Raw genomic sequence first — 24,123 nt, 5'->3', positions numbered from 1 at the left:
GCCTTCCCTGAAAAAGTAATCGTCTGGATAGCAACATATGTTGCCAAAACATGTATATAATTAACTACAGATTTTGGCAACATATGCTGCCATCCAGATGACATCTTTTTCAGGGAAGACCTTGATTATTTCAGCAAGACAATGTCTTATGTGCTATTCTTGCATGGCTTTTATAACTGTCTGTGGTATGAAAACATTTTATATTTTTATTGTTAAGAAAAATCTAGCATACAACACGGGATAGCTATATTGCTCAACAGCGACCTCTACAAGGAGTTAAACCAAGGTGGCAATTTTGGTGCTACTCTAAGAGAGGAGAATTACCACTCTTACCATGTCTTCCGGTTTTCTCAAACGCTACAAGGCGCTCCCTAATGAGTCCAAAAATGAATGGGTTGAAATAGAGCATTTGAACAAAATAGTTTATAAATGCTTAAACATTTTAATGTAAAAGAATACAATCTTTTCCTGAGCAAAGAACATCATAAAAAATTTAACACCGCTGTTATATTTTTAAGAGCTTTTAAACTCGAGCTATAGGAGTTTAAAACGATACCTCATGTATGTCCATGACGTCAGTTAGCGCGAACAGCCAATGAGCTGCTCCGCTCGCCCATCAATCATGCCGCTCTAGCAGTAAAGCCCGCCTCCTGCTGCCCAAAACCTGTTTACTATAGGAAAGGGGAAATGAGATTTGTTTTTGTTTTGTTTTTTTTTGCTAGTTTTTTGCTTTTTTAATGAATACATCCTTCTACTTTCCAAAATTAAAGAAACGTTCTGGGCGAGTGATAAGAAACTATTTTAACTTTTCGTTTTTAGCCTTTGACCTCCTTTCACTCCCATTCATTGAGGACTCACTCGAGGGCGCCCTCTACTGATTAGCAGTCCTATTTTGGTACAACGGGGCAAATAGAAAGTGGCCAAGCTCCTCATAAACTGGCTCTGTGGCAATTCTGCTCGTCATACCACGTCCCACTATAAACACATTCCGAAGAAAACGAATTGAAAATACTTTGCTTCCACCTGTAGCCGCTTTGAGTGGTTTCTCGTGTTAAAGCTGTCATGAGTGCGAATAATTCTTGTACAGATGTTGTGGTTCCTTTACGAAATTTATTAAACGCAGTCAAATGTATTCGAGACCGGGTAAAAGGTAAGAGCGAAAGCCTTATCTAACTGAAAGCAGCCACGCAGGCTAGGGTTCACGAGCATGGCTAACGGCTAGCCTCTTATTTTTATAAAGTTATTCTTCGCTAATTTAATCACGTCGTCTTCAGTGATCAGCTAAACTGCTAGGATACATAATAATAAAGACGGCCAAACACTTCATAGGCTGGTTAGAAAAAGCTGTATGTCATGTTTGGTCGATTGAACGTGCCTAGCCACCCACCTGAACAAACAAGCAAGCGCGCTATCGACGAGGAGCTGAAGAACAAATACATGTTCTGCCTTGGGTTAGTTGCATGTTAGGGAATGAAGGATATGGAGAACCTAACATGCGGTGACTTCAGGTCAGGTCAGTCTGTCGATTAACGCTACGGGTGTCGGAATGTTCGTTTCTCCTGTGAGCGCAAATAAGTTTGGTTATATTTTTTAACTGTATTATTTGCACGTGCGTGTAGCCAACAAACATCAAACATCATTTTCCTTCACTGTCGACAAGCTCGGTTCATCGTCTACACTGAACACTGAAAATATAATGTTCTGAAGTGAAATGCAGGCCTTGACCAAAATGCGTTATTGTTCCCGCTTCATTTTTATGAAACTCTGACAAAACAAAAATGACATTAAAGTAGGAATACTTAAAAAATTGTTATTGTTAATAAATTAATTCAATAAAGTGAAGAAAAATGGTTACAGTTTTATGAAACTTGCATTGCCACTATTGTGAAATGTGTTACTGAAACACCACTTCTTTGACACATTATGCTAGGACTTTTAAACTAAATTGTACAACTGACTTGCTCACGTAGTTTCTGGCACTATATTACATATTTTTATTTATAAAAGTAGACAAAAATATGTTGTATGTTAAAAACAGTAGTAGCTGTCATCTTGAAGCCTGAAATTTGTCTATACTTATTATACAGTGTTATACATGAAACCACTTATGAGTCTTTATTTTACAACTGGACAGTTTCGGATAAGATTTACACTTGCAGTTTGCTTATTAAAATTTTTTAGCTACTGTAGCCTCATAGCTCCATTGTAAACCAATATAATAACAGGATAATTCCCCATAATCATGTTGCTCCAAAAATGGTTCTATGAATATGGCAGTTGATCCTGCCCAGTTTCCAGTCTGCTCACTCCACTTATTCTACAGCATCTGTGTAATGAGATTGAATTAACTTGTTGAGTCCAGGGCCTGATGAAATGAGGTTGTTCTGCTGTAACACTCTAACAGAAACTTAAAAATGTCAATAGATTGTTTTAAATAGAGACCATGTTAAAAAAATATTATGTCTGAATGTGTGGGTTTAACGTAAAGCATTGGCTAATTTGTATTAAAAATACCACAACTGTTGGGTCACTATGCAGAAACATTGCTAATGTACATGACTGTAGCTAATGTTTCTTTTATGTTGTGTGGATGTCTTTTCAGATGGAGAATCAAATGAGTCTGCTGGGGCCTTTAACTTGTCAAACTTCTGGGAAGTGCTGAGTTGAGTGTTTTCATGTTTAGGTTTATTGAAATTATTTAGGGATGCACTGATAAAGAGAATTCTGGGCTGATGCCAATATTCAATATTTGTATTTATATACGCCTCCCAATAAGTTCAGGTGTCTCAGACACACCCATTGTCAGCAAGTGTATAAAATTAAGCACGTCTGCTTCTGCAATCTCTGCAGACAGACACTGATAGTAAAATAGGTCATACTGAAGAGCTCAGTCACTTAAAACGTGGCACTGTCATAGGATGCCACCTTTGCCACTAGCCAGTTCATAAAATTTCTTATTTGAATTGGATGAATCTAGCAGAAACAACTGCTCAGAGTGGGGGCATGGAATGCTGGAGGACAGCATTTAAAAATCACAAATCATCTGTTGCAGCACTGACTACGGATTTCCAAACTGCTTCTGGAAGCAATTTCAGCGCAAGAACTGTGTGACAGGAGCTTTATGAAATGGATTTCCAAAGCAGCTTCACACAAGCCAAGGATCATGTGCACAATACCAGGCCATGTTCTCTGGAGTGATGAGTCATGGCTCACTATGTGGCAGTCTGATGGAATGAATTGGTTTTGGCAGATACTCTACCAACCGGGATACATAATGCCAGCTGTAAAGTTTGGTGAAAGAAGGATAATGGTCTGGGACTGTTTTTTTTTAGGAATTGCATTCCAGCAAAGCATAATGTTAATGCTACAGCATACAGATATATTTTAGACAGTTATGTTTGTGGCAACAGTTTGGGGACAGCCTTGCGTGATCCAGCATGACTGGAACAATGTGAAGTCCATAAAGACTTGGTTTGATGAGTTTGTTTTGGAGGAACTCCGGTGCCTGGCACAGAGCGCTGACCGCAAGTCTTTTGAACACCTTTTGCATGAACTGGAAAATCAATTGCAAGCCAGGCATTCTTTGCCAACATCAGTGCCTGGCCTCACAACTACATCATCAAATATTGGCTTGAAATATCTAGTTCATACTAGTCAGATTTTAAACAATTATCTGTAGACAATGATTCCGTGTCAGATGTTATCGTGTATCTCTAGAATTGTCTTTATTAATTGTGCTTTTGCCTTTAGATTCTAAATTATTCAATAGAGGTAAAGTTTTTTTTTTGTTCTACTCCACAGATCAGGCAGTGAAGGCCACCTCACAAGAAGTGACCAAACTTAGTCTAGCCTTTTCCAAACCACCCCTCCCTTCAGAAGAGGTGAGTGAGGTTATTGCTTCAGTATTCAGTATTCCTTCAGTAAATACATTTTGGTAGTTTTAGTCTGTGATGCCTATTGTCTCAACTCTGGTTAATGGCATGGCTCACTGTTCTCATTCAAGGACTGTGCAAAGCTAGCAGAGTCCATTCAGAAGCATGTACTGGCACTCTCAACAATTTATTACTGGTTGCCAAAGAGTGAAGGTAAGCTGTTTATATTTACAGTTGGCTTTGCAATATCCTAAAAAGTACTCTGACATTGAAGAACTATTTGGTACTTGACCATTGAGTACAATAAAGGTAAATAACTGTGAATCTGAAGTTAGAGATCAAGGAATTTCTGCAGCTGGCAATCTAAGTTTGTGTTGCAAATAACAGTGAAAGCTGCAGTATGTAACATTGTTTTGTAACTTTTTTTGAATTTTAGCAGTTCTGAGTTGGAAGGAAAAAATGCTAAAATATGGTGTCCATGTGCTGTTGTGAGTCACCCTGTAAACCTTGAAATTAGTAGTAGGCAGTATGACCACAATTCTGATGGTTTTGGTATATATCAAAATGTGTGTGTGTGTGTGTGCGCGCGCACATATGTGTATATATTTGTCCACATAAGCATCTAAAATGGTTCTCAGGAAAACTGTTTTTGCAGGTTATTCTCTCATGTCCTTTTACCGATCACAGCCAAAGTAAATCTGAAATATTTTTATTGTGCAAGCTGTTAAAAACAAATCTGTAAAAAATATGTAGAAAACCTATGCCAGTATTGCTTTTTAAAACTAGCCATGCAGGCCTGGCAAGGTTGTTTCACATTTGAATTTCTGTACTGGCACCTGAATGCATTTGCTGCACCATTTAAAGTGGAACAGGAATTTTGAATCAGAAGGCAATTTCAGCTTGAATTTCTCAAGCTGTTTGTCTCATGTGTGCGTGCCATATACTTGTGCGATTAAACATCAAACACTGCTGGAATTGGGAAAATATTGCAGTTATATAGCTGTCAGTACCAACTGGTTCACAGCTTGTTTCACACCCTAGACCAGGGGTCTTTAATTAAAATTCAGTAAGATCTAGGGGGCAGTCGTGGGCTGGAGGTTAGGGACCGGAAGGCCCTGTGACCGGAAGGTTGCCGGTTCAATCCCCAGCGCCGACAGTCCATGACTGAGGTGTCCTTGAGCAAGACACCTAACCCCCAATTGCTCCCCGGGCGCCGTGGATAGGGCTGCCCACCGCTCCGGGCAAGTGTGCTCACTGCCCCCTAGTGTGTGTGTGGTGTTTCACTTGCATGGATGGGTTAAATGCGGAGATGGAATTTCCCCGGTTGTGGGATCAAAACAGTATCACTTAAACTTAAACTTAGAGAGAATTTCCTCAAGCAGAGGTCCAGAAAATCATAATGTCTTGCATTATGATTTAGTGCCATATACTGAAATAGCCTAGTAGGTATATAAACATCTTATGTAGCCAACAACTGAATGTCAAATGAAATAAAGTACAGTTCTGTCATATTTCAACATTTGTCAGTTTTCTCTTTTTAGAATATGACAAGTGCAACAACTTCCCTCTGAACCTCTTCCCTCCGCTGTATGTGCATCACTCGTTTAATTCTCAATGCACACTATAATGCACAGATCTGATTGGCTGAGTAGTGTGATATTTACAACAAATGCGATTGATCTGTGAGTCTCCCAGGCCACTAAAGTGCCCTAAAGGCTAGAAAAGCTACGCTGATTAGAATGGTAAAAACCAGTCTAAATTATTTAATTCTCCATAGTCTATCAGTTATAGGTCCATGTCCGCATAGGACAGCGAGTCTGAACTATTAGTGACCTCTGCTGTAGACCCTAGACTGGCCTCATTTGATAGAGCTGACTGAGTCGGGTGGTTTCTCAAGGCACTGCTAATTTTTATTTTGATTTGAAACGTAACTGAAACATCCTTAGTTCAGCCCCTAGAGGCTAATGTTGGTTTTCACTGTCTGTACAATGTCCACATTTATTTTTGCCATACCAGTATAACAGTCATGACAAAACACATACCAGAGGAAGAATTTTATCCAATATAACAAGAATGCCCCACTACTGCCTGAGATTTTTGGATCACGTCATACGTCTTTACACAATAAAGTCACATGCACAGACCTGGTTTAGATCCATCCATCCATCCATCCATCCATCCATCATCTTCCGCTTCTCCGGGGTTCGGGTCACGGGGGCAGCATCCTGAGCAATGAAGCCCAGACCTCCCTTTCCCCAGCCACTTCCACTAGCTCCCTGGGAGGGATTCCGAGGCGCTCCCAGGCCAGCTGGGCGATATAGTCACGCCAGCGTGTCCTGGGTCTTCCCCGGGGTCTCCTCCCCGGTGGACTTGCCTGTGACACCTCCCAAGGGAGGCGTCCAGGAGGCATCCTAACAAGATGCCCGAACCACCTCAACTGGCTCCTCTCGACGTGAAGAAGCAGCGGCTCTACTCCGAGTCCCTCCCGGATGACCGAACTTCTCACCCTATCTCTAAGGGAGAGTCCAGCCACCCTGCGGAGGAAACTCATTTCAGCCGCTTGTATTCGCGATCTCGTTCTTTCGGTCATTACCCAAAGCTCATGACCATAGGTGAGGGTGGGAACATAGATCGACCAGTAAATCGAGAGCCTTGCCTTATGGCTCAGCTCTTTCTTTACCACAACAGACCGGTAAAGAGCCCGCATCACTGCTGACCCAGCACCAATCCGCCTGTCAATCTCCCGCTCCCTTGTACCATCACTCGTGAACAAGACCCCAAGATACTTAAACTCCTCCACTTGAGGCAAGAGCTCATCCCCGACCCAGAGAGGGCTCTCCACCCTTTCCCGCGTGAGAACCATGGCCTCGGATTTGGAGGTACTGATCCTCATCCCGGCCGCTTCACACTCGGCTGCAAACCGATCCAGTGAAAGCTGAAGTTCACGGCCTGATGTCCCCAATAGGACCACATCATCTGCAAACAGCAGCGATGTGACCCTGAGGTCACCAAACCGGACACCCTCCATCCCCTGACTGCGCCTAGAAATTCTATCCATAAAAATTATGAATAGAATCGGTGACAAAGGGCAGCCCTGACGGTGTCCAACTCTCACTGGGAAAAAGTCTGACTTACTGCCGGCCATGTGAACCAAGCTCCTGCTTTGTTTGTACAGGGCCTGAATGGCTCGTAGCAAAGAGCCATGTACCCCGTACTCCCGAAGCACCTCCCACAGAATACCCCGGGGAACACAGTCGAATGCCTTCTCCAAATCCACAAAGCACATGTGGACTGGTTGGGCAAACTCCCATGAACCCTCGAGAATCCTGGAGAGGGTAAAGAGTTGGTCCAGTGTTCCACGACCAGGGCGGAACCCGCACTGCTCCTCCTGAATCCGAGGTTCGACTATAAGCCAGACTCTCTTCTCCAGTACCCTTGCATAGACCTTACCAGGGAGGCTGAGGAGTGTGATTCCCCTGTAGTTGGAACACACCCTCCGGTCCCCCTTTTTAAAAAGAGGCACCACCACCCCAGTCTGCCAATCAAGTGGCACCACCCCCGATGTCCATGCAATGTTGAAAAGGCGTGTCAGCCAAGACAGCCCCACAACATCCAGAGCCTTGAGGAACTCGGGACGGATCTCATCCACCCCTGCAGCCCTGCCGCCAAGGAGCTTTTTAACTACCTTAGCGACTTCGGCCTCAGTAATGGACAAGCCTATTCCCGTGTCCCCAGACTCTGCCTCCTCACTGGAGAACATGTTGGTGGGATTGAGAAGGTCCTCAAAGTATTCCTTCCACCGCCCAATGACGTCTTCAGTCGAAGTCAGCAGCACACCATCTCCACTATATACAGTGCTAGTGGCACACTGCTTTCCCCTTCTGAGTCGCCTGACGGTTTGCCAGAATCTTTTCGGAGCCGACTTAAAGTCACTTTCCAAGGCCTCACCGAACTCTTCCCACACCCGGGTTTTTGCCTTGGCAACGACTGAAGCCGCAGATCGCTTGGCCTGTCGATACCTGCCAGCTGCCTCTGGTGTCCTACAGGCCAACCATGTCCGGTAGGACTCCTTCTTCAGCTTGACGGCATCTCTCACCTGGGGTGTCCACCACCGGGATCGAGGACAGGCACCAACTACCTTGCGACCACAGCTACAGTCAGCCGCTTCAACAATGGAGGAGCGGAACATGGCCCATTCTGAGTCAATGTCCCCCACCTCCCCCGATATCTGGTCAAAGTTCTGACGGAGGTGTGAGTTGAAGATCAATCTGACAGGTTCTTCTGCCAGACGTTCCCAGCAAACCCTCACTATACGTTTGGGTTTGCCTGGTCTGACTGGCATCTTCCCCCACCACCTGATCCAACTCACCACCAGGTGGTGATCAGTTGACAGCTCAGCTCCTCTCTTTACCCGAGTGTCCAGTACACATGGCCGCAAGTCCGCTGACACGACTACAAAGTCAATCATTGAACTGCGGCCTAGGGTGTCCTGGTGCCATGTGCACTTATGGACATCCTTGTGTTCAAACATGGTGTTCGTTATGGACAAACTGTGGTTTGCACAGAAGTCCAAAAACTGAACACCACTCGGGTTCAGATCAGAGAGGCCATTCCTCCCAATCACACCCCTCCAGGTCTTACTGTCGTTGCCCACGTGAGCGTTGAAGTCCCCCAGTAGGACAATCGAGTCTCCAGGAGGAGCACTTTCAAGCACCCCTTCCAAGGACTCTATGAAGGCTGGGTATTCTGAACTGCTGTTCGGTGCATAAGCACAGACAACAGTCAGGACCTGTTCCCCAACCCGAAGGCGTAGGGAAGCTACCCTCTCGTCCACCGGGGAAAACCCCAACATACAGGCGCCGAGTCGAGGGGCTATGAGAAAGCCCACACCTGCCCGCCGCCTCTCACCATGGGCAACTCCAGAAAAGAAAAAAGTCCAGCCCCTCTCAAGGAGATTGGACCCAGAGCCCAAGCTGTGTGTTGAGGTGAGCCCGACTATATCTAGCCGGTATCTCTCGACCTCGCGCACCAACTCAGGCTCCTTCCCCGCCAGTGAGGTAACGTTCCAAGTTCCAAAAGCCAGTTTCAGCAACCGAGGATCAGAACGCCAAGGCCCACGCCTTCGGACACTGCCCGATCCACAATGCACCGCACCCCTACTACTGCCCCTCCCATCGGTGGTGGGTCGATGGGAGGGGGGACTCATGTAGCTCCTTCGGGCTGGGCCCGGCCGGGCACCATGAGTGAATGCCCGGCCACCAGACGCTCGCTGGCGAGCCCCTCCCCCAGGCCTGGCTCCAGGGTGGGGCCCCGGTAACCCTGATCCAGGCAGGGTACACGAGTCCTGCTTTGTTGTCCTCATAGGGGTGGTTATGGATCACACTTTGTCTGGCCTGTCACCTAGGACCAGTTTGCCATGGGAGACCCTACCAGGAGCTTTTGCTCCAGACAACATAGCTCCTAGGGTCCTTCAAGCACACAAACCTCTCCACCACGATAAGGTGGTGATCCATGGAGAGGCTGGTTTAGATCGCAAGTGCAAAATCGATATTATACTGATAAAAATATGCTAACAATATTGTTCACCAAATTTTGACTGAGTTCTCTTTGAATACTCTTTCAGCTTGCTCGCAATCATGAGATTCTGCTTGGGGAAGGGTTCTGAAAGGGTCTGAAAATGTTCTGCATGTTGTGTGCAATTACATATTTCCACAAGAGAGGTCGCCAAATCCCCAAAATGTATATACTGTAGCTTTCAGCCAAACATTTTATTTATACAAAGATTTTATGATGATCCTTCAGATTCATGATAAAAGTATTCTACGTCCTACAGAAAAATATAATTAATTTCCTGAATCTCATGCTTTAAGGTCCAGTGCTCATTTTACTAAATTAAAAAAAGATTGTGGCTTACTTTTTGGCTCATATTTTCTTTGTTTCAGCTGTTTGACCAACAATATATGGTATATAATACATTCAATCATGTTTTGACTGGTATGTTTTAACTTCTACGTTTAACTCTGATCTAAAGGGTAAATGCTTGAAATTTGGTTCTTGGAAAACTATAAATAGTGAATTTAGTTGTAACACAAAATTTTTTATTATTTTTTATCAGAAGCTAATAACTAGAAAAATAAAGAAACACCCTTTTATTGTCCAGACTTGACTGATGCTGTATTTTAGGACTGCAGTGAAGCATATCCCTGTTGTCAAAACAAAACCTCTCCAAAATGGTTACTTTACAAGAGAATGAAAAAACATACTTTACTTTTAATGTGAGTCAGTGGAACCAGAAGTAATTTTGAGCTGTTTCTTTTCCATTTATCATGGAATTTACACACAATATAAAGGGCAACAGGCATTTTCAAATTATGTTAAAAACTGAAAAATGCCAAAAATTTAGATATGAGGTTTTGTTCTGACAGCAGCAATATGATGCTTTTTGTACATTCACAGTGCATTTAAATCTCCCTTGTTTAGTTTACAAAGTTGATCTACTTTTTTGAGTGTCCTATAGAAGATTGTTCATGTCTGCTTAAAACATTTCACAAAATAGAAAAATCTTATTTACATTTCTAGGATGTCTGTAATGTAAATCTTTTAATATTAGTGAATTTGGTATTTTTTGGCACTTAGCTTGGTCTTTAGTAAGGTTACATGGTTTCCTTTAGGTATCACTTTGCGTAAGTTGGTCAGAGAAGCCACTGCTGAAGTTTTGGATGGTGTAGTTCAGCTGCTGGATATCCTCCTGTCTTCGCCTTTACAGAGGTATCTAAATCTCTACTTCCTTTTTTTCTATGTTAATCTGTAGCATAGTATCTTCAGGGCCTGGAAATGGAGGGCCAGAGGTTAGTAGATTTACAGTCATATGCAAAAGTTTGGGCACCCTGGACATAGTGCATGTTTTGGTAAAGTGAAATTAAGTATGCGTCCTCTACACGCCTCTGCGGAATTTGACATATCGAGGAAAATAAATATATAAATATAATGGCACATTTTTATTATATATATTTTTTCTTTAATAAATTTATTTTTTAATAAAAAATAAATAGAAATTGTGCTTCAACATTTGCAGAAAAATGTCATTTTTGCACACTTCACAAGCCCCGTTGCTCAAATCTGATTTTTTGCTCCGATATTTCAAACACAATGCTTCACGTTTGTGTAGAAAAGAAAACACTGGTGGCCTCGATGTGAAGGCAACGATGCAGTGTTTGAAAGTGTAAACATTATCTGGAAAATAGCCTCTGCAGAGAGCTCTGTCTAAAGACAATTATTGATAAAGCTGTTTCTTTAAAAATGACATGCTGTGCACCTGGGTACCAAGCAAAAACACGCTGCTACAGCAGCTTTGCTACCTGTGCACTGCATTTTACCACATTAATGTTAATACCACGGTCATTTTAATTTTAAAAATTGTGGAATGGCAAGATGTCTTAAAATGTATTTCTTTTTTGTAATATTAGACCACATCATTACATGACTCACTGGCTGTATGAATAAAATGCTTGATAAGTTTAAAAGGTAGTTTTTGCTTCTGGATGGTTAATTGTCGTTTTATCCTCTATAGCTAGAACATGACTACACTTGCCAAACAGTAGAACATTTCACAAATCTGTCAAGGGATATCCAGAGAACGTTTTTACCAGCTGGCACAGCATAGCATCGTAATGGTATATTACAATGGTATCTTTATATTTAAGTAAAAAATGTATCCCTCTTTAAACAATGAACTCTTTATTTTACCTACAAACAATTCTGAAAAAATGGCAGCGTGACTGACTAGGCCTGGTGTCTGTCTCTACTGTGTGAAATCAAGGGGGGAAAAACATTAAAAAGTGCTTCTTAGCTTTGATAACCTATAGGTGCTTTGCCTTCTCTATTTTAAATAATTAAAGAGTGTTTGTTTGTTTTCAGTTTCTTTCAGAGACTCAGAGTTTGGGAATTATGTTGCTGCTGAAATGTGTCTGGGAGGGGACATTGTAAAGGCCACCGAACATCAGATGTGCCATGTCATATAACACAGCACTAATCGCATCACTGATCACACTTGGGATCAGTTTACTACATCTTCACAAGACTGACTGTTTTTATGATGAAAGATATTAGCTAAAAAGGCTGGGGACAGTAATGTTAGCGGAGGTAACTTACCATTAGCATTTGTCTGTAGGGGTGCAACGATTATTCAACTTAGTTGACCAAATTCGACAACCAAATTAGTTTGCAACTAATTTAGTCGATTAGTTGATGATGTCATTATGTGTCTTTCTCGTGTTCACTAGGAATGTTTTTGACATTACTGCCCACCGGAGTGCTAACAACAGCACGATGGCAGCCTCAAGAACAAAATCCTCCAAAGTGTGGAGGTAAACTAAGAGTCAAAAAATATTGTCAGTTGTGCTGTTTGTAAAGCCGAGCTTAGCTAGCATGAGCTCACATCCTCCATTCTGCAGTGTCTGAAGAGGAAACACGGTGGCTCACTGTGAAGATTCATTTTGGTAAGATTCACCATGTCCCAAACCACATACTAACACACTAAATAGCGTGTAAAAAAATAGCGCATATACCATTAGAAGTACCCCCATTAGTGTAGTGTGTGGTTTGGGACGCGCGATAGTTGTGCTAGCTCGTTGGCTAATGTTAGTGTCAAAATCCATTTCATGCTGTGAGCTGAGCTGGAATATTTTCTATTTCAAAATGCTGGTTCTCTGTAATGGAGCTGGAACAGAGAAGCAAGTAACTATTATTCACAGCGACCCTGTTCACTTTTCGGAGAATAATGTTTGCATCGTTGTCTCAACGCCGAGGCCAGCAGTGCGTTCAAATTCGGCGAACACATGAGATCCAAACAGTTTTCTGATTTCTGTGAACGTTTGACTCCACTCGCTAAAAGTTTTAGTAGGTAGTTCTCCATCAACACTGAAATGAAATGAAGTGCTTACACAAAATCGTTCACATTTAACCCTTCATAGAGAACCCATTCATTCCCTCATTCCTCTCTGCAGCGAGGAATATCTACTTTCAGAAGAGAGAGACACTCACAGGAGCATGGAGAGATACTGACTTTCCAACATTTCAGTAAAGACCTGTGATTGTAAATTTAGTTGCAGCAGAGTTTATACAAACAGCAGAATGAACAGAGCACAGACTGCCCTGTTTAAATGAACATTTAGATTTTGAATACTTTTTTTTATTTACTTGATTAAAGGAAAATTTATTTAGTTTTGTTACATTTTCTTGCTGCTACTTTGGACATCCTTGGTTTGTACATTGTTGTTTGGAAAAATATATTAGGAGTTTTATTCATTTTTAATGTTTTGTATTAGCAGGAAAGTTCATCAAAGCAGTGAATTCTTGAATGTTATTCATTTTTATTGTCTTCATTGTTAGCAAATGCATAAAACAACCTCAAGCTAAATTTAAAAGCTGATAGCTACATAAAATTTATTTGGTAATGTAGTGATTCGTAATCTGAATAATCGATTATTCGTTTCTGTAATCGATCATCAAAGCAATGCTGTACATCAATTTTTTTTTGGTTTTTAGTTCTCCCTCTTTTCTCCAGCTCATATTTGCATATAGCTTTCTGAGAGTCTGCAGAGATGTTTTGTGGATCTGAACGTACAACGTGAGTAGTTTGTAGTGCAATATGCATATCGCAATACCCCGGTTCACATGTGCATATTGAACTGTAGTGGGTGAACTGAATGGTTTGATGATATACCATGTATCGTTGCATCACTCTGCCATAAAATGACTGGCCTCTCAATTTTATTTAATCAAACAGAATAAAGTTGGCATATGCAGACTTTGGTAACAAATACAGACTTTTTTACCCTCTGTTTTGTTAGCCTACTTTTTTCCATCAATATCGTTTGGTGGTTAGGCTACAATTGTTACAGTGTGTTCCTGGTTTCCTGGTTCCTGGACAAGGAGTTCAATTTCTGACATGTGATGGCAACGTAATTCAAGACAAAGTTCTGAATAACATGACACTAACTGTTTGTTGGTATACTTCATAGTCTAATTGTTTTAAGTGTTTTTGAATGCACTCCATAAAGGCCAATCTGGACCAACATTTGGAGACTTCATCAGAGTCTCAACAAATACAAGTTAAAATGTTAGATACCAAGGCTGCAATGATTGCTTGATGGAGGGAGACCATGATTAATAAAAAATGTTTTCAATTATAATTTACCTACAGAGGCCACAGAGTATCTCAAGACCAATTTTTAAAATTTAGGATTGAAACACTGGGACTAGTCTGAAAAGTGTGATCTTCAAGCTGTTCATGATTGATTATGCATTTATCTTGTAATATACTTCAAATGACATGAGTTATCTGATCAAAGTAAAGAAAAAAAGTCATTTATATTTGATTTTCATGAATAGCTCCAAATGGCCAAATCTTTTTAAGCTTTGTTAGAATGTTTGTTAGAATGTGCCTGCATAGATGTACTATTCAGGTTTTATAAATTTTGATTTAGGAATTCAGATATAGTCTATCTCAGTAGATGAGATCCATGAGTGACATTTATATTATGTTTCCTAATGACATCACCTAGTGAGCATGTACAAAGAGAAAAGCAAAGACCCTAAAACTGAACCTTGAGGGATTCCACTAGGAATGCCAAATCTTTTTGTTGAAGGATTTACCAACAAAACCATGAACTGCCTATTACCTAAACTGTATTTAAACCGTTCTAAAACTACCCGAGAAGCTGACCCAACATTTAAGATGTTGGGTTAAAATCTATTGGTAAATGATATCAAAAGCTGTAAAAGAATAGAAGGATTTAGTGCATCAGCACTAAGCTTGAGGTCATTCACAACATAAACCAATGCTGTCTCATTACTATGGTTTGATCAAAAACCTGGCAAAGTTCTCATTTAACTTGTTTTTGAACAGTTAAATGTGTATATAATATTAAACAACTTTTTCGAAGACCGCTTAAAAAGGTACGTTTTTTTTTTTTAGCACAGGCTTCACCAAGGTAGAGTCTGGAAAAACACTTGTTGACGGAGAATAATTTACAACAGTTAAAACATCATTGTGCACACCAAAAACCATCTTAAGGAATGAAGCAGGATTGGGGACAAGATCACGAGGAGAAACTTAGTTTGTTTACAACAATTTGTAAGCTACTGTTAATTGATAACAGAGAAAGAGTACATTACTGATATAGGTGGCTTATTAGGAACATATGAGCTTGTTTTAGCTGGCTAAACTATGCCCTGTCTTATCAGGTCTATTTTATTTAGAAAATTGAATTGGGACCTCTTCACAAATTTTAGAAGATACACGCACAAGCAGAAAAGCTGGGGCTAATTTACCGGCGTATGGTGGAAAAAGGATTTTGGTATTACCTTTGTGTCTATTACCCTAGAGAGGTATGAATGATTTTCTCAAAGAGCAGATCTTGGTTATGAAAATACAGTGCACCTGTATATGGATCAAAGCCTCCTCTTTAAAAAAAAAAAATCATTACATAAAAATATATATTACACACACATATAGATAGATAGATGTGTGTGTATGTGTGTGTATGGACTGGCCATTTTCATCAGGTTTGAAGAGATGTCCTTTTCTTCTTACACTATACGCTATGGTTGAAAATGTATTACTTACTGTTTACGTGTGGCTTTTTTTTTATTTTATAAAGTTTGTCTCAGGAACAGCTAACATCTACAGGGGGCGTCTGGGCATCATGTGATCAGTTCGCTCAGCTGCCAAGAGGTGAGTGAGCGGCAGTAACTAGTCCGCTACAAAAATTTAAGTTTACCGCTTTTAATAACCTGTATGTGCTTGTTGTTAACATTTTAATATCTCACTTCTTTTGCAAATGCTTTATCTGTTCTGTGTTGTCACAGTATGGCAGAAAGACAATTCTATTTTAGTTAAGTTTTTTGTTTGGACTCAGGACATGTAGAATCCTCAAATAAAGCATTAGTTCTAAAATTACCAAAGCCTCCCCTCCACAAGTCCCACTTGTCATGTGGTGTAGAAATTCAAGTCAACTCTCTTTCATTTAAGTAGTGTTTCTTGGAGTAGATGTCAACAAGCAGCTTTGTTGCAGATTTTTGAGCTTCTGTTTGTCACGTGAGTCTTCTACTGCATCTTAATGAGAGATCATTGGAGAATAATTGAAAGATAAAAATAAAAAATAAAAACTGTACTGCTGTACTAATAAAATTATTTTGCACAAACCCTTGTTCTATACTCTACCTATTATTTAGAGTATCTATGGATAAGAGTGTCTACTAAAATCATTGAAGTTGTCCTGAAGATCTACCACCCAGCAGAGTTTATCTTCAGCACTAATTTAACAAACCTGATGTTGCCTTCAGGGACATCTGACTAATACAGCCAGGTGTGGTGAATATGATTTCTGTTGTGTGGTAGATCTCTAGGACCAGGATTGAGTACCCCTGCTCTATATGAACTGCAAAGATGCAAGCCATTCTTTCTACTCTCTGACCAGGAATCTACAGGAATATGATTGTCGAATATAAAGACTTTCAGGTACAGAGTTGAATTCTCTGGGTTCTTCCTGTGGCCTGCATTAAATTCATGAACTTGGAAACAGCATCTTTGTTATGTGAACTACTAACTTTGATGCATTTTTAGAAGCTTTGTGGATTTTATGAGTAATTTTGGAGAAATTCAAGTACAGAGAGCAAACAAAACCAATCACTAAAACATCCAGGTACGAGTCAGAGAAATACACATCTATTGAGAGGTGCTTTTATCCGTTTTGTTTTGTAAGAATGGCTTGTATTGATATCATTGACTTTCCTTAACAGATAATCGTGCTGCAGTGTTAAACGTGATGGCTTCATACATTGGGATGGTGAAAGATGCTCTGGAGGAGATGAACCAGGTGGGTAGCTGATCTCTGATGAAACCTTGCTGCTGCAACAGTAATTCCCCATATACTTGTATTTTTGTATCTGTTTTTTTTTTTTTTTTTGGTAACTAATGATTTAAGAAAAAGCGTTGATGATCCATTACCTTCATTTATCCTGTAATAAAGACTTATGGGTATATTAATGTAAAAAAAACAATTGCATAAACTATATTCTTTACATCTTTGTATTTCCCATAGGCACTAGCTGAGAGCGAGGACCCTTTCAGCGATGTCCTGGATGATGATGAGCTTGAGGCCCGTGGCAACCAGGACACATATTGGTCTGAGAATGACCACCAGCTCATCTCCAAATGTCTGGGCCTTATTAAGGCATCTGGAGCGTGTCTGCGTAAATTATCCATTGCTGTTCAGAAAAACGGAAAAGTAGATACAGCTGAAAACATTACTCAACTGGATGATCTTGCTGATTCTGCAAGAGAAATCAGCCCAAGGTTAGTGTTTCTTAACTGTCAAATTGGTTTACGTGCAGTATCAAACCTTAAAATTAACTATGTGAATTCATTGTGTAAATTTCACTGTCAGTGTTAAACTGCTACTTGAGTTAATTTAAAGCTTTTTGGCTTAATTCATGAAATGTATTGCATGAACTCTCACAAAGGACAGTGACAATCTAGGGAGTCATATTTTTTGTAACGGTGAGCTAGTCATTAGTGTTGTAATCAAAACCAAGTCAAGTAAGGCAAATCCATTTCATGACCAAAACCTGGACACATTGCATCCCAGTTAAGACCAAGACTTTGAAGTAGTCTAGTCTGAGTCAAGACAGAGACCAGATTAAGATTTTTTTTGAGTATAAAAATAAATTGAGAAAGGTGGGAAAATGCTATTTATTTGTAGTTCATTTTACATGTAGTTAAGTGTCTAAAAAATAACAAGTACAATATGTTCTAGTTAGAAAACGATGCTTACCATGTGTTTTACATATTAATAAATAAGCAGTTTCCTGTCATTATAGTGGATTGCTTTCCATAGTTTTTTGTAATTTATCTTCCCTAAACCACAAACAAACATTAAGCTGTAATGAAAAATATTGGATTTCTTTCTGGGACAGAAAACTTGGGAAATGTGCGGCAGACACACTATGTTTACATGCAAAGATTTTTGCCAGTCCGACTGAATACATTCTAGTGACCAATTTAGACTGAGGGGTTTATCAAGTAATTCAATCCAAAATGACCCACATGTGTAGAACACTGCTTGGTGTAAACGTTTCCATGACAGCAAGCATCATTTGAGGGCCAGCCAGAGTGAGACGAATTTTCGGCTGGCACGCTTATGTTTTTAATAGCTTTAAAATAATGGCAGAAAAATGTACTTCACTTGTAGTAAGGAAGCAGCGAGAAGACACCCAAGATATTCTTCTATTTAACAGATTATTTACAGGATTTCCTACCTTGTTCAATTGGATAGAAATTGTCTGACTGTGGACATTAGGAATGCTAGTCTATTCCAACTGAGGTGTATACATGGACGTATTCTATTCCGACTGAGCTATTAGTCTGATTATTAGCCTGCAAGTAAACGTGGCTAGTGAGAAATGTACTCTCAAAACTGTTAGGCTATGATAAAGGCACCACAATGACCCAACATTTCAATAGTAAAAGTTAATAAAACATTGTATATATTCTTTAATGTTGTTTTTACCTTTTTCCTTTTTTCTTTGGGTGAAGAATGTTCATCCCTATTTACTTATTTATTTATTTTTTTGCAGTTACTACACTTACTGATCAAATATTCCAATATTTTCAGTCTTCAGCAATTGTCCACTGTAGCCTCCAATTTCTGTGGTTGGCTGACGGTAGATGAACCCCAATGTGGTCCTCTGCTGTTGTAGCCCATTCAACTCAATGTTCAATGTGATGTCTGCCATGAGATGCTTTTCTGATCAGCACTGTAGGAAAGAATTCAAGTTACCATAGCTTCATTCTCTTCTCCTATCCACTAGGCAGTTTCTGCCCACAGACCTACCACTCACTAAATGTTTGGGGTTTTTTAGCCCCATTCTATATGACCTCTAGAGACTTGTGCATAAAACTCCTAGAAGATCAGCAGTTTCTATAAGACTCAACACCAACAAACATATGTCAGGTCACTCAGATCACATTTTCCACCATTTTCGTGTTTAATATGAATATTAATTAAAGCTCTTCACCTGTATCTGCCTGATTTTATGAACCACACCGATGAACTACGTGATTTTATGAACTACACATCTGATTGGATAAGTGTATGCCCATGCACATGTACAGGTGTTCCTAAAAAGGTTTTCAGTAACCTAACAAAGCCAGGCTCAGTTCAGCCTGGTTTCAAATGTTTACATTTTTTTTGTTTAGTTGCAAATATATGCCATGGGGGAAAAGTGTTTCACAGTGTTATCTTCAATAAAAATAAAAAAAAATGAATACAAGAAAAATGCTTAAATTCAGAGCCACTGGCTGCACATAACTATGTGGGTGTGTCACAACGTAAAATGACAGAACTCAGCCAGCACAGTAGCTGTGGTTCAGCTCAACACATCCACAGAAAAAAAGACCACTTTAGTCTTCACAGCTGGTCTTTGAATGGTGAAAAAAGTGCAAAACAGAGAACAAGCAAGTCTAATGGAAATTGTAGAAATTATAATTAATATTGATCATAATTAAATATAATTGTAATAATTATATTTGCAGCTAATGCTTGAGAAGCACTGCATATCATAACAGGTAGCTCACAAACATGTCCAGTATTTGAATGGTCAGCACCAATAACATTTATATGCAAAACCTGTAGCTAGCTAGCTCACTGCTGATTCCTTCTGGTCAGACAAGCTTCTGTTATGAGTCGGCAGAGTCATATTTGCAGACATGATGGAGAATCTTCTTGTGTGCTTTAACATGCCTGTAAAGTAAAATTGCTGGGAAACACGGTAAGCCTTGATGTTAGGAAGAGTTGGCTAACAAAACATCAAGCTAACATACCATTTTATCTCTACAATTAAGTTGACTGGTAACATTAGCCATCAAGCTCTTCTAAATGATATTAAATGCTTATAGTTTAGTCTTCCAAAAAAAATGTTTACTTTATGTGAGGGAGAGGAATGTAAATAGCTGACGTATGTACAGTTATGTGTAAAATAATAGCATTCTAACATCACTACTGATTTTGGCAGAAAAGATCATACAACATGGGTAAAAAATTAATGACTAAATCCACGTTTACACAGCAGGTAAAAGTGGCCCAAATAAACTTTTTCCTCATATGCGACACAGAATTGTCATCTGTGTGGCCGTGTGAACAGCAAAACTGCATTGAATCTGACATTTTCAATTCCAATTTGAGGAGCTTTCATATGTGGTACTGAAATCCGATCTGTGTCCGATCTACGGCGATGCGACTCAGTCTGAACAGCCAGATCGGAATTCATGTGACTTTTACGTCAGTACAACTCGACATTCGTCATCATTTCGCCCTGCTGAGGCACATAAACATTTATGCTGATGCTTCTGTATCAAAAAATTAAGACTCGTCGCAGCCGCTCTGAGTTTGAAGAGGTTTTGAATGAAACAGCCGATCACAGCCGGAGGAGCCCGAGGCTGCAGCACCAGAAAACAGCTTAAACAATTCCAGGACAAGAACCAAAGAAGTGGCTGAATAATGTGCCCTTTTTACAGGGAACTCTAACACATTCTGGGTGATGAGTCCAGTTGTCAACCACTGGAACTTCATAATTGCTCCTGTGATGCTGGCGAAGACGAAACATGACTTTTTACCTCTGGACGAGCTATGTGAAGTATAGTTCTTTTGCACATGCGGGTCGGTTAGGGAATGTGATCTTTTCAGACTGATGTCACATACTGATCACATTTAAAAGATAGTGTGAAAAAGTAAACAAAAAATAACTGTCTGTGGTGCAACGCGGCGTTGGTGGATGGAGCGAGACATGATGTCATAGATGTGCTCAATCGGATTCAGGTCTGGGCAACGGGCAGGCCAGTCCATAGCTTCAATGCCTTCATCTTGCTGTTGTTGTTGCCCTCCTACAGCCTTCTCCACATCTCCTGTTGTACAGGCCTGTCTCCTGGTAGCGCCTCCAGCCTCTGGACACTACGCTGACAGACACAGCAAACCTTGCCACAGCTCGCATTGATGTGCCATCCTGGATGAGCTGTACTACCTGAGCCACTTGTGTGGGTTGTAGAGTCCATCTCATGCTACCACGAGTATGAAAGCACCACCAACATTCAAAAGTGACCAAAACATCAGCCAGAAAGCATAGGTACTGAGAAGTGGTCTGTGTTCCCCACCTGCAGAACCACTCCATTATTGAGTGTGTCTTGCTAACTGCCAATAATTTCCACCTGTTTTCTATTCCATTTGCACAACAGCTGTGAAATTGATTGTCAATGAGTGTTGCTTCCTAACTCCTTTACTTGGAGTTATATTGTGTTGTTTAAGTGTTCCCTTTATTTTTTGAGCAGTGTAATTGGCTGCTCAGCTAAAATGATCTCGGATGCTTTCAAATGGCAAACAAAACCCAAAATGTGGTAGGAAAAGAAATACTACCATCCGTGTAGATCATAGAATAACAAGAATGGCAAAGAAACATCCAATGATCAGTTCCAGGGAAATCCAAGAAGATCTTCATTTCAAGACGTCTACGTGAAGCCAAACTATTTGCAAGAAACCCTCATAAAGTACCTTTGCTGAAAAAAAGACGTGTAGAAAAGGTTACAGTTTGCCAAAGAATACATTGACTGGCCTAAAGAGAAGTGGCACAACATTCTATGGACAGATGAGAGCAAGATCGTTCTTATTGGGTCTAAAGGCCACAGACAGTTTGTGAGATGACCCATAAACACTGTATTCAAGCACTATTAAGACTGCAAAACATGGAGGTGCAAGCGTTATGGTTTGGGGATGTTTCTCATACTTTGGAGTTGGGCCCATTTCTTGCATACCAGGTGCCATGACCAGTTTGAATATATCAAAATACTGGAAGAGGTCAGGTTGCCTTATACTGAAGCAGAAATGCCCTTGAAATGGATGTTTCAGCAGGATAATGACCCCAAACACACCAGCAAGCAGGCAACATCCTGGTTCCAGACCAACAAGATTTATGTTATGAAGTGGCCAGCCCAATCCCTAGACCTCTTTAACCTTCCCGTTACAGTTAATAATGATCCATGGATTAGTCTGGATGCAAGCCATACAAAGAGAAGGCTTAAAAGGCTTTTTATATTATCTTGATACACCCAGTTGTAAGGTTAATCAATGATTGACAAGTCAAACAGTAATTAGAAAGATAGAAGAAAGCCTTTCAGCATAGAAGGCAAGCAAAAGAAAAGACGAGCACAGACTACCATCAATGTTGTGAAAGTTCATTGGTTTTTCTCACCTTGGAACATGCTGCAGCACCCCACAAAATGTTGGACAAGTCAATGTATAATAAGTCTGAGTAAAAGAAGCTAACATTAAGGATTATAAAGATCTTGAAATCAAAAGTTCTTGAGTGTATTAGACAGCTAATGACATAAATTGGGCTGCAAATCTTTTTGGAAATGTAACACTCAGATTTTACCCAATCATTTTTTTACCCAGTTGTGCTTTTATAGAAAGGGGTTTTGGAACAGAATTCCAAAAAGAAATGCAGCATGAAAATACAAAGAAGAAATTGTCAAGACACTACACTTTACCCAAAATCCTTAAGCGTAAATACAGCGTAAATACAATATATCGCTGTTGAAAACCTTGTATCTCCATTTTTGCTGTTTTTCAGTTTTTGAGAAAATTTGAAAATACCTGTTGTTCTTTACATTGTGTGTAAAGTTTCATGAAGAACAGACAAAAACAAATGGTCCAGAATTACTTGGAAAAATGTCTCTCAAGAATATATTGTATGATATAATTTACAACATGTGGTTCTTTTTTTCTTTTTTTTTATGCAGTGTTGATGACCTAGTTCTGAGCCTTTACCCACCGGTAAACTGCACTGTTGTAGATCAAAATGTAAGACACTTGTATTGTTATCACTTAAATGACTTGTAGTCAAGTGTAGTCATGAAGTTTTAGAGTTCATAGAACCCTTGTTGATGAAACTGAATTTATTTATTACATTTACATTTATGGCATTTGGCTGACGCTCTTATCCAGAGCGACTTACAGTTTGAATTTATAATCAGTTAAATTTATAATCAGTTTAATTCATTTGTCATTGTCGTTATTTTAGGCATCTAAACTGGCAGCCATATTAATGAAAACACTTCAGATCATCAGGTAAGAAAAAACTTATCTACATTCTGAAACATGAGCAAAACATACTGTAAAAAAAGTTATTATGGATCCTTTTGAGCTTTCATTCAAAATCTTCACAAAAATCTAACCTTTTCTTGGCACCTATTCAGTTGTGTTTTTCTTAACCATTGACCTGGTAGTGGAAAATATTTTGCTTTTTTTTTTGTAGCCATTTCCTGATTTGTGCAGTTCAACAATCTTTTGTCATACGTCATTGCTGTTTTTTTTTCCTCTCATAATAGTGGAGGACTGTGGGCATTTGGCCTGTGTTTTCTCATGCCTGATCATTTAAGTGTTCATCACTCGGATGAACTTAAACATAAAATACGAATGGGAATATACTGCAGTTACATTTCCCTCTTGAGACTTGGTGAGGGTGCCAGTGAAGAGACTAGGTTTTTTTTTCTTCTTTCAATCATTATACCTTTAATAAAAGTTTGGTTTTTATAACTAGTTAAATTAATGAACAAATGCATGTTAATTTACACCTAAATACACCTAAATCAAGTTGGTCTGAGGACACTTGTGAATGCCTGCGGCCTTGATGTACTCGCATGTATGCTCAAATGAGTACTCACTGCTTTCATCTGTCTCAATCTGTCTTTTGTGTTTCAGGTCATGTCATGTTTGTTTAGAAGGAGACTTGTCATGGGTGCAGTTTCTAGAGGGAGCTGTAGATCATAACCTGCAAGAAGTGAAATCTCTGTCTGAAGGCTCTAGCTAATAGCGAAAGGGAAAATCAGACTATAGAATACCTTTGTACTTGTGTGTGTGTCTGAGAACATGAAATAAGCCTTCTGCAGTGAACAAATAAATATTTTACAACTTTTATTTTTTATTTTTATTTTATTTTTTTTGCAGCTTGCTCTGCATGTTTTTTTTTTTTTTAATTGTATGACTTTCTTGATACCTAGGTATATTCTAGTATGATATGAACAAACAAAAGATTTTCCATCTCCAAGCTCTAGATGTAAAAGAAATAAATGGAAAATTTCGTAAATGGAAAATAAACGTATTTAAAAGCAGAAACTGCAGGGAGACTAAAATGAACT

General features: G+C 39.8%; 1 protein-coding gene across 2 annotated transcripts in view; it reads left to right on the top strand.

Annotated features, from left to right (window-relative positions):
- The first annotated feature begins 954 nt into the window (after positions 1 to 954).
- The window catches only part of ccndbp1 (cyclin D-type binding-protein 1), a 23,271-nt gene continuing 102 nt past the window's right edge, over positions 955 to 24,123 (top strand). The window contains exons 1-11 of one of the 2 annotated variants that reach the window (XM_017712863.2): positions 955 to 1,150; positions 2,603 to 2,662; positions 3,802 to 3,881; positions 4,004 to 4,085; positions 10,544 to 10,640; positions 15,536 to 15,609; positions 16,677 to 16,753; positions 16,979 to 17,232; positions 22,726 to 22,786; positions 23,007 to 23,053; positions 23,687 to 24,123. The exon at positions 23,687 to 24,123 is cut by the window's right edge and continues 102 nt beyond it. In XM_017712863.2, coding sequence (XP_017568352.1) covers positions 1,063 to 1,150; positions 2,603 to 2,662; positions 3,802 to 3,881; positions 4,004 to 4,085; positions 10,544 to 10,640; positions 15,536 to 15,609; positions 16,677 to 16,753; positions 16,979 to 17,232; positions 22,726 to 22,786; positions 23,007 to 23,053; positions 23,687 to 23,795 — 1,029 coding nt within the window. In that variant the 5' untranslated portion in view covers positions 955 to 1,062 and the 3' untranslated portion in view covers positions 23,796 to 24,123. Of the gene's footprint in view, positions 1,151 to 1,193; positions 1,514 to 2,602; positions 2,663 to 3,801; positions 3,882 to 4,003; positions 4,086 to 10,543; positions 10,641 to 15,535; positions 15,610 to 16,676; positions 16,754 to 16,978; positions 17,233 to 22,725; positions 22,787 to 23,006; positions 23,054 to 23,686 lie in introns of those variants that run through there. The other variant, XM_017712864.2, reaches the window with a different exon arrangement.

The sequence above is a fragment of the Pygocentrus nattereri genome, chromosome 30, assembly GCF_015220715.1.
Source record: "Pygocentrus nattereri isolate fPygNat1 chromosome 30, fPygNat1.pri, whole genome shotgun sequence".
In the NCBI taxonomy this organism is placed as follows: Eukaryota; Metazoa; Chordata; class Actinopteri; order Characiformes; family Serrasalmidae; genus Pygocentrus; species Pygocentrus nattereri.
Note: the sequence above shows the minus strand (reverse complement) of the source record. Positions and strands in the feature narration are given on the sequence as shown.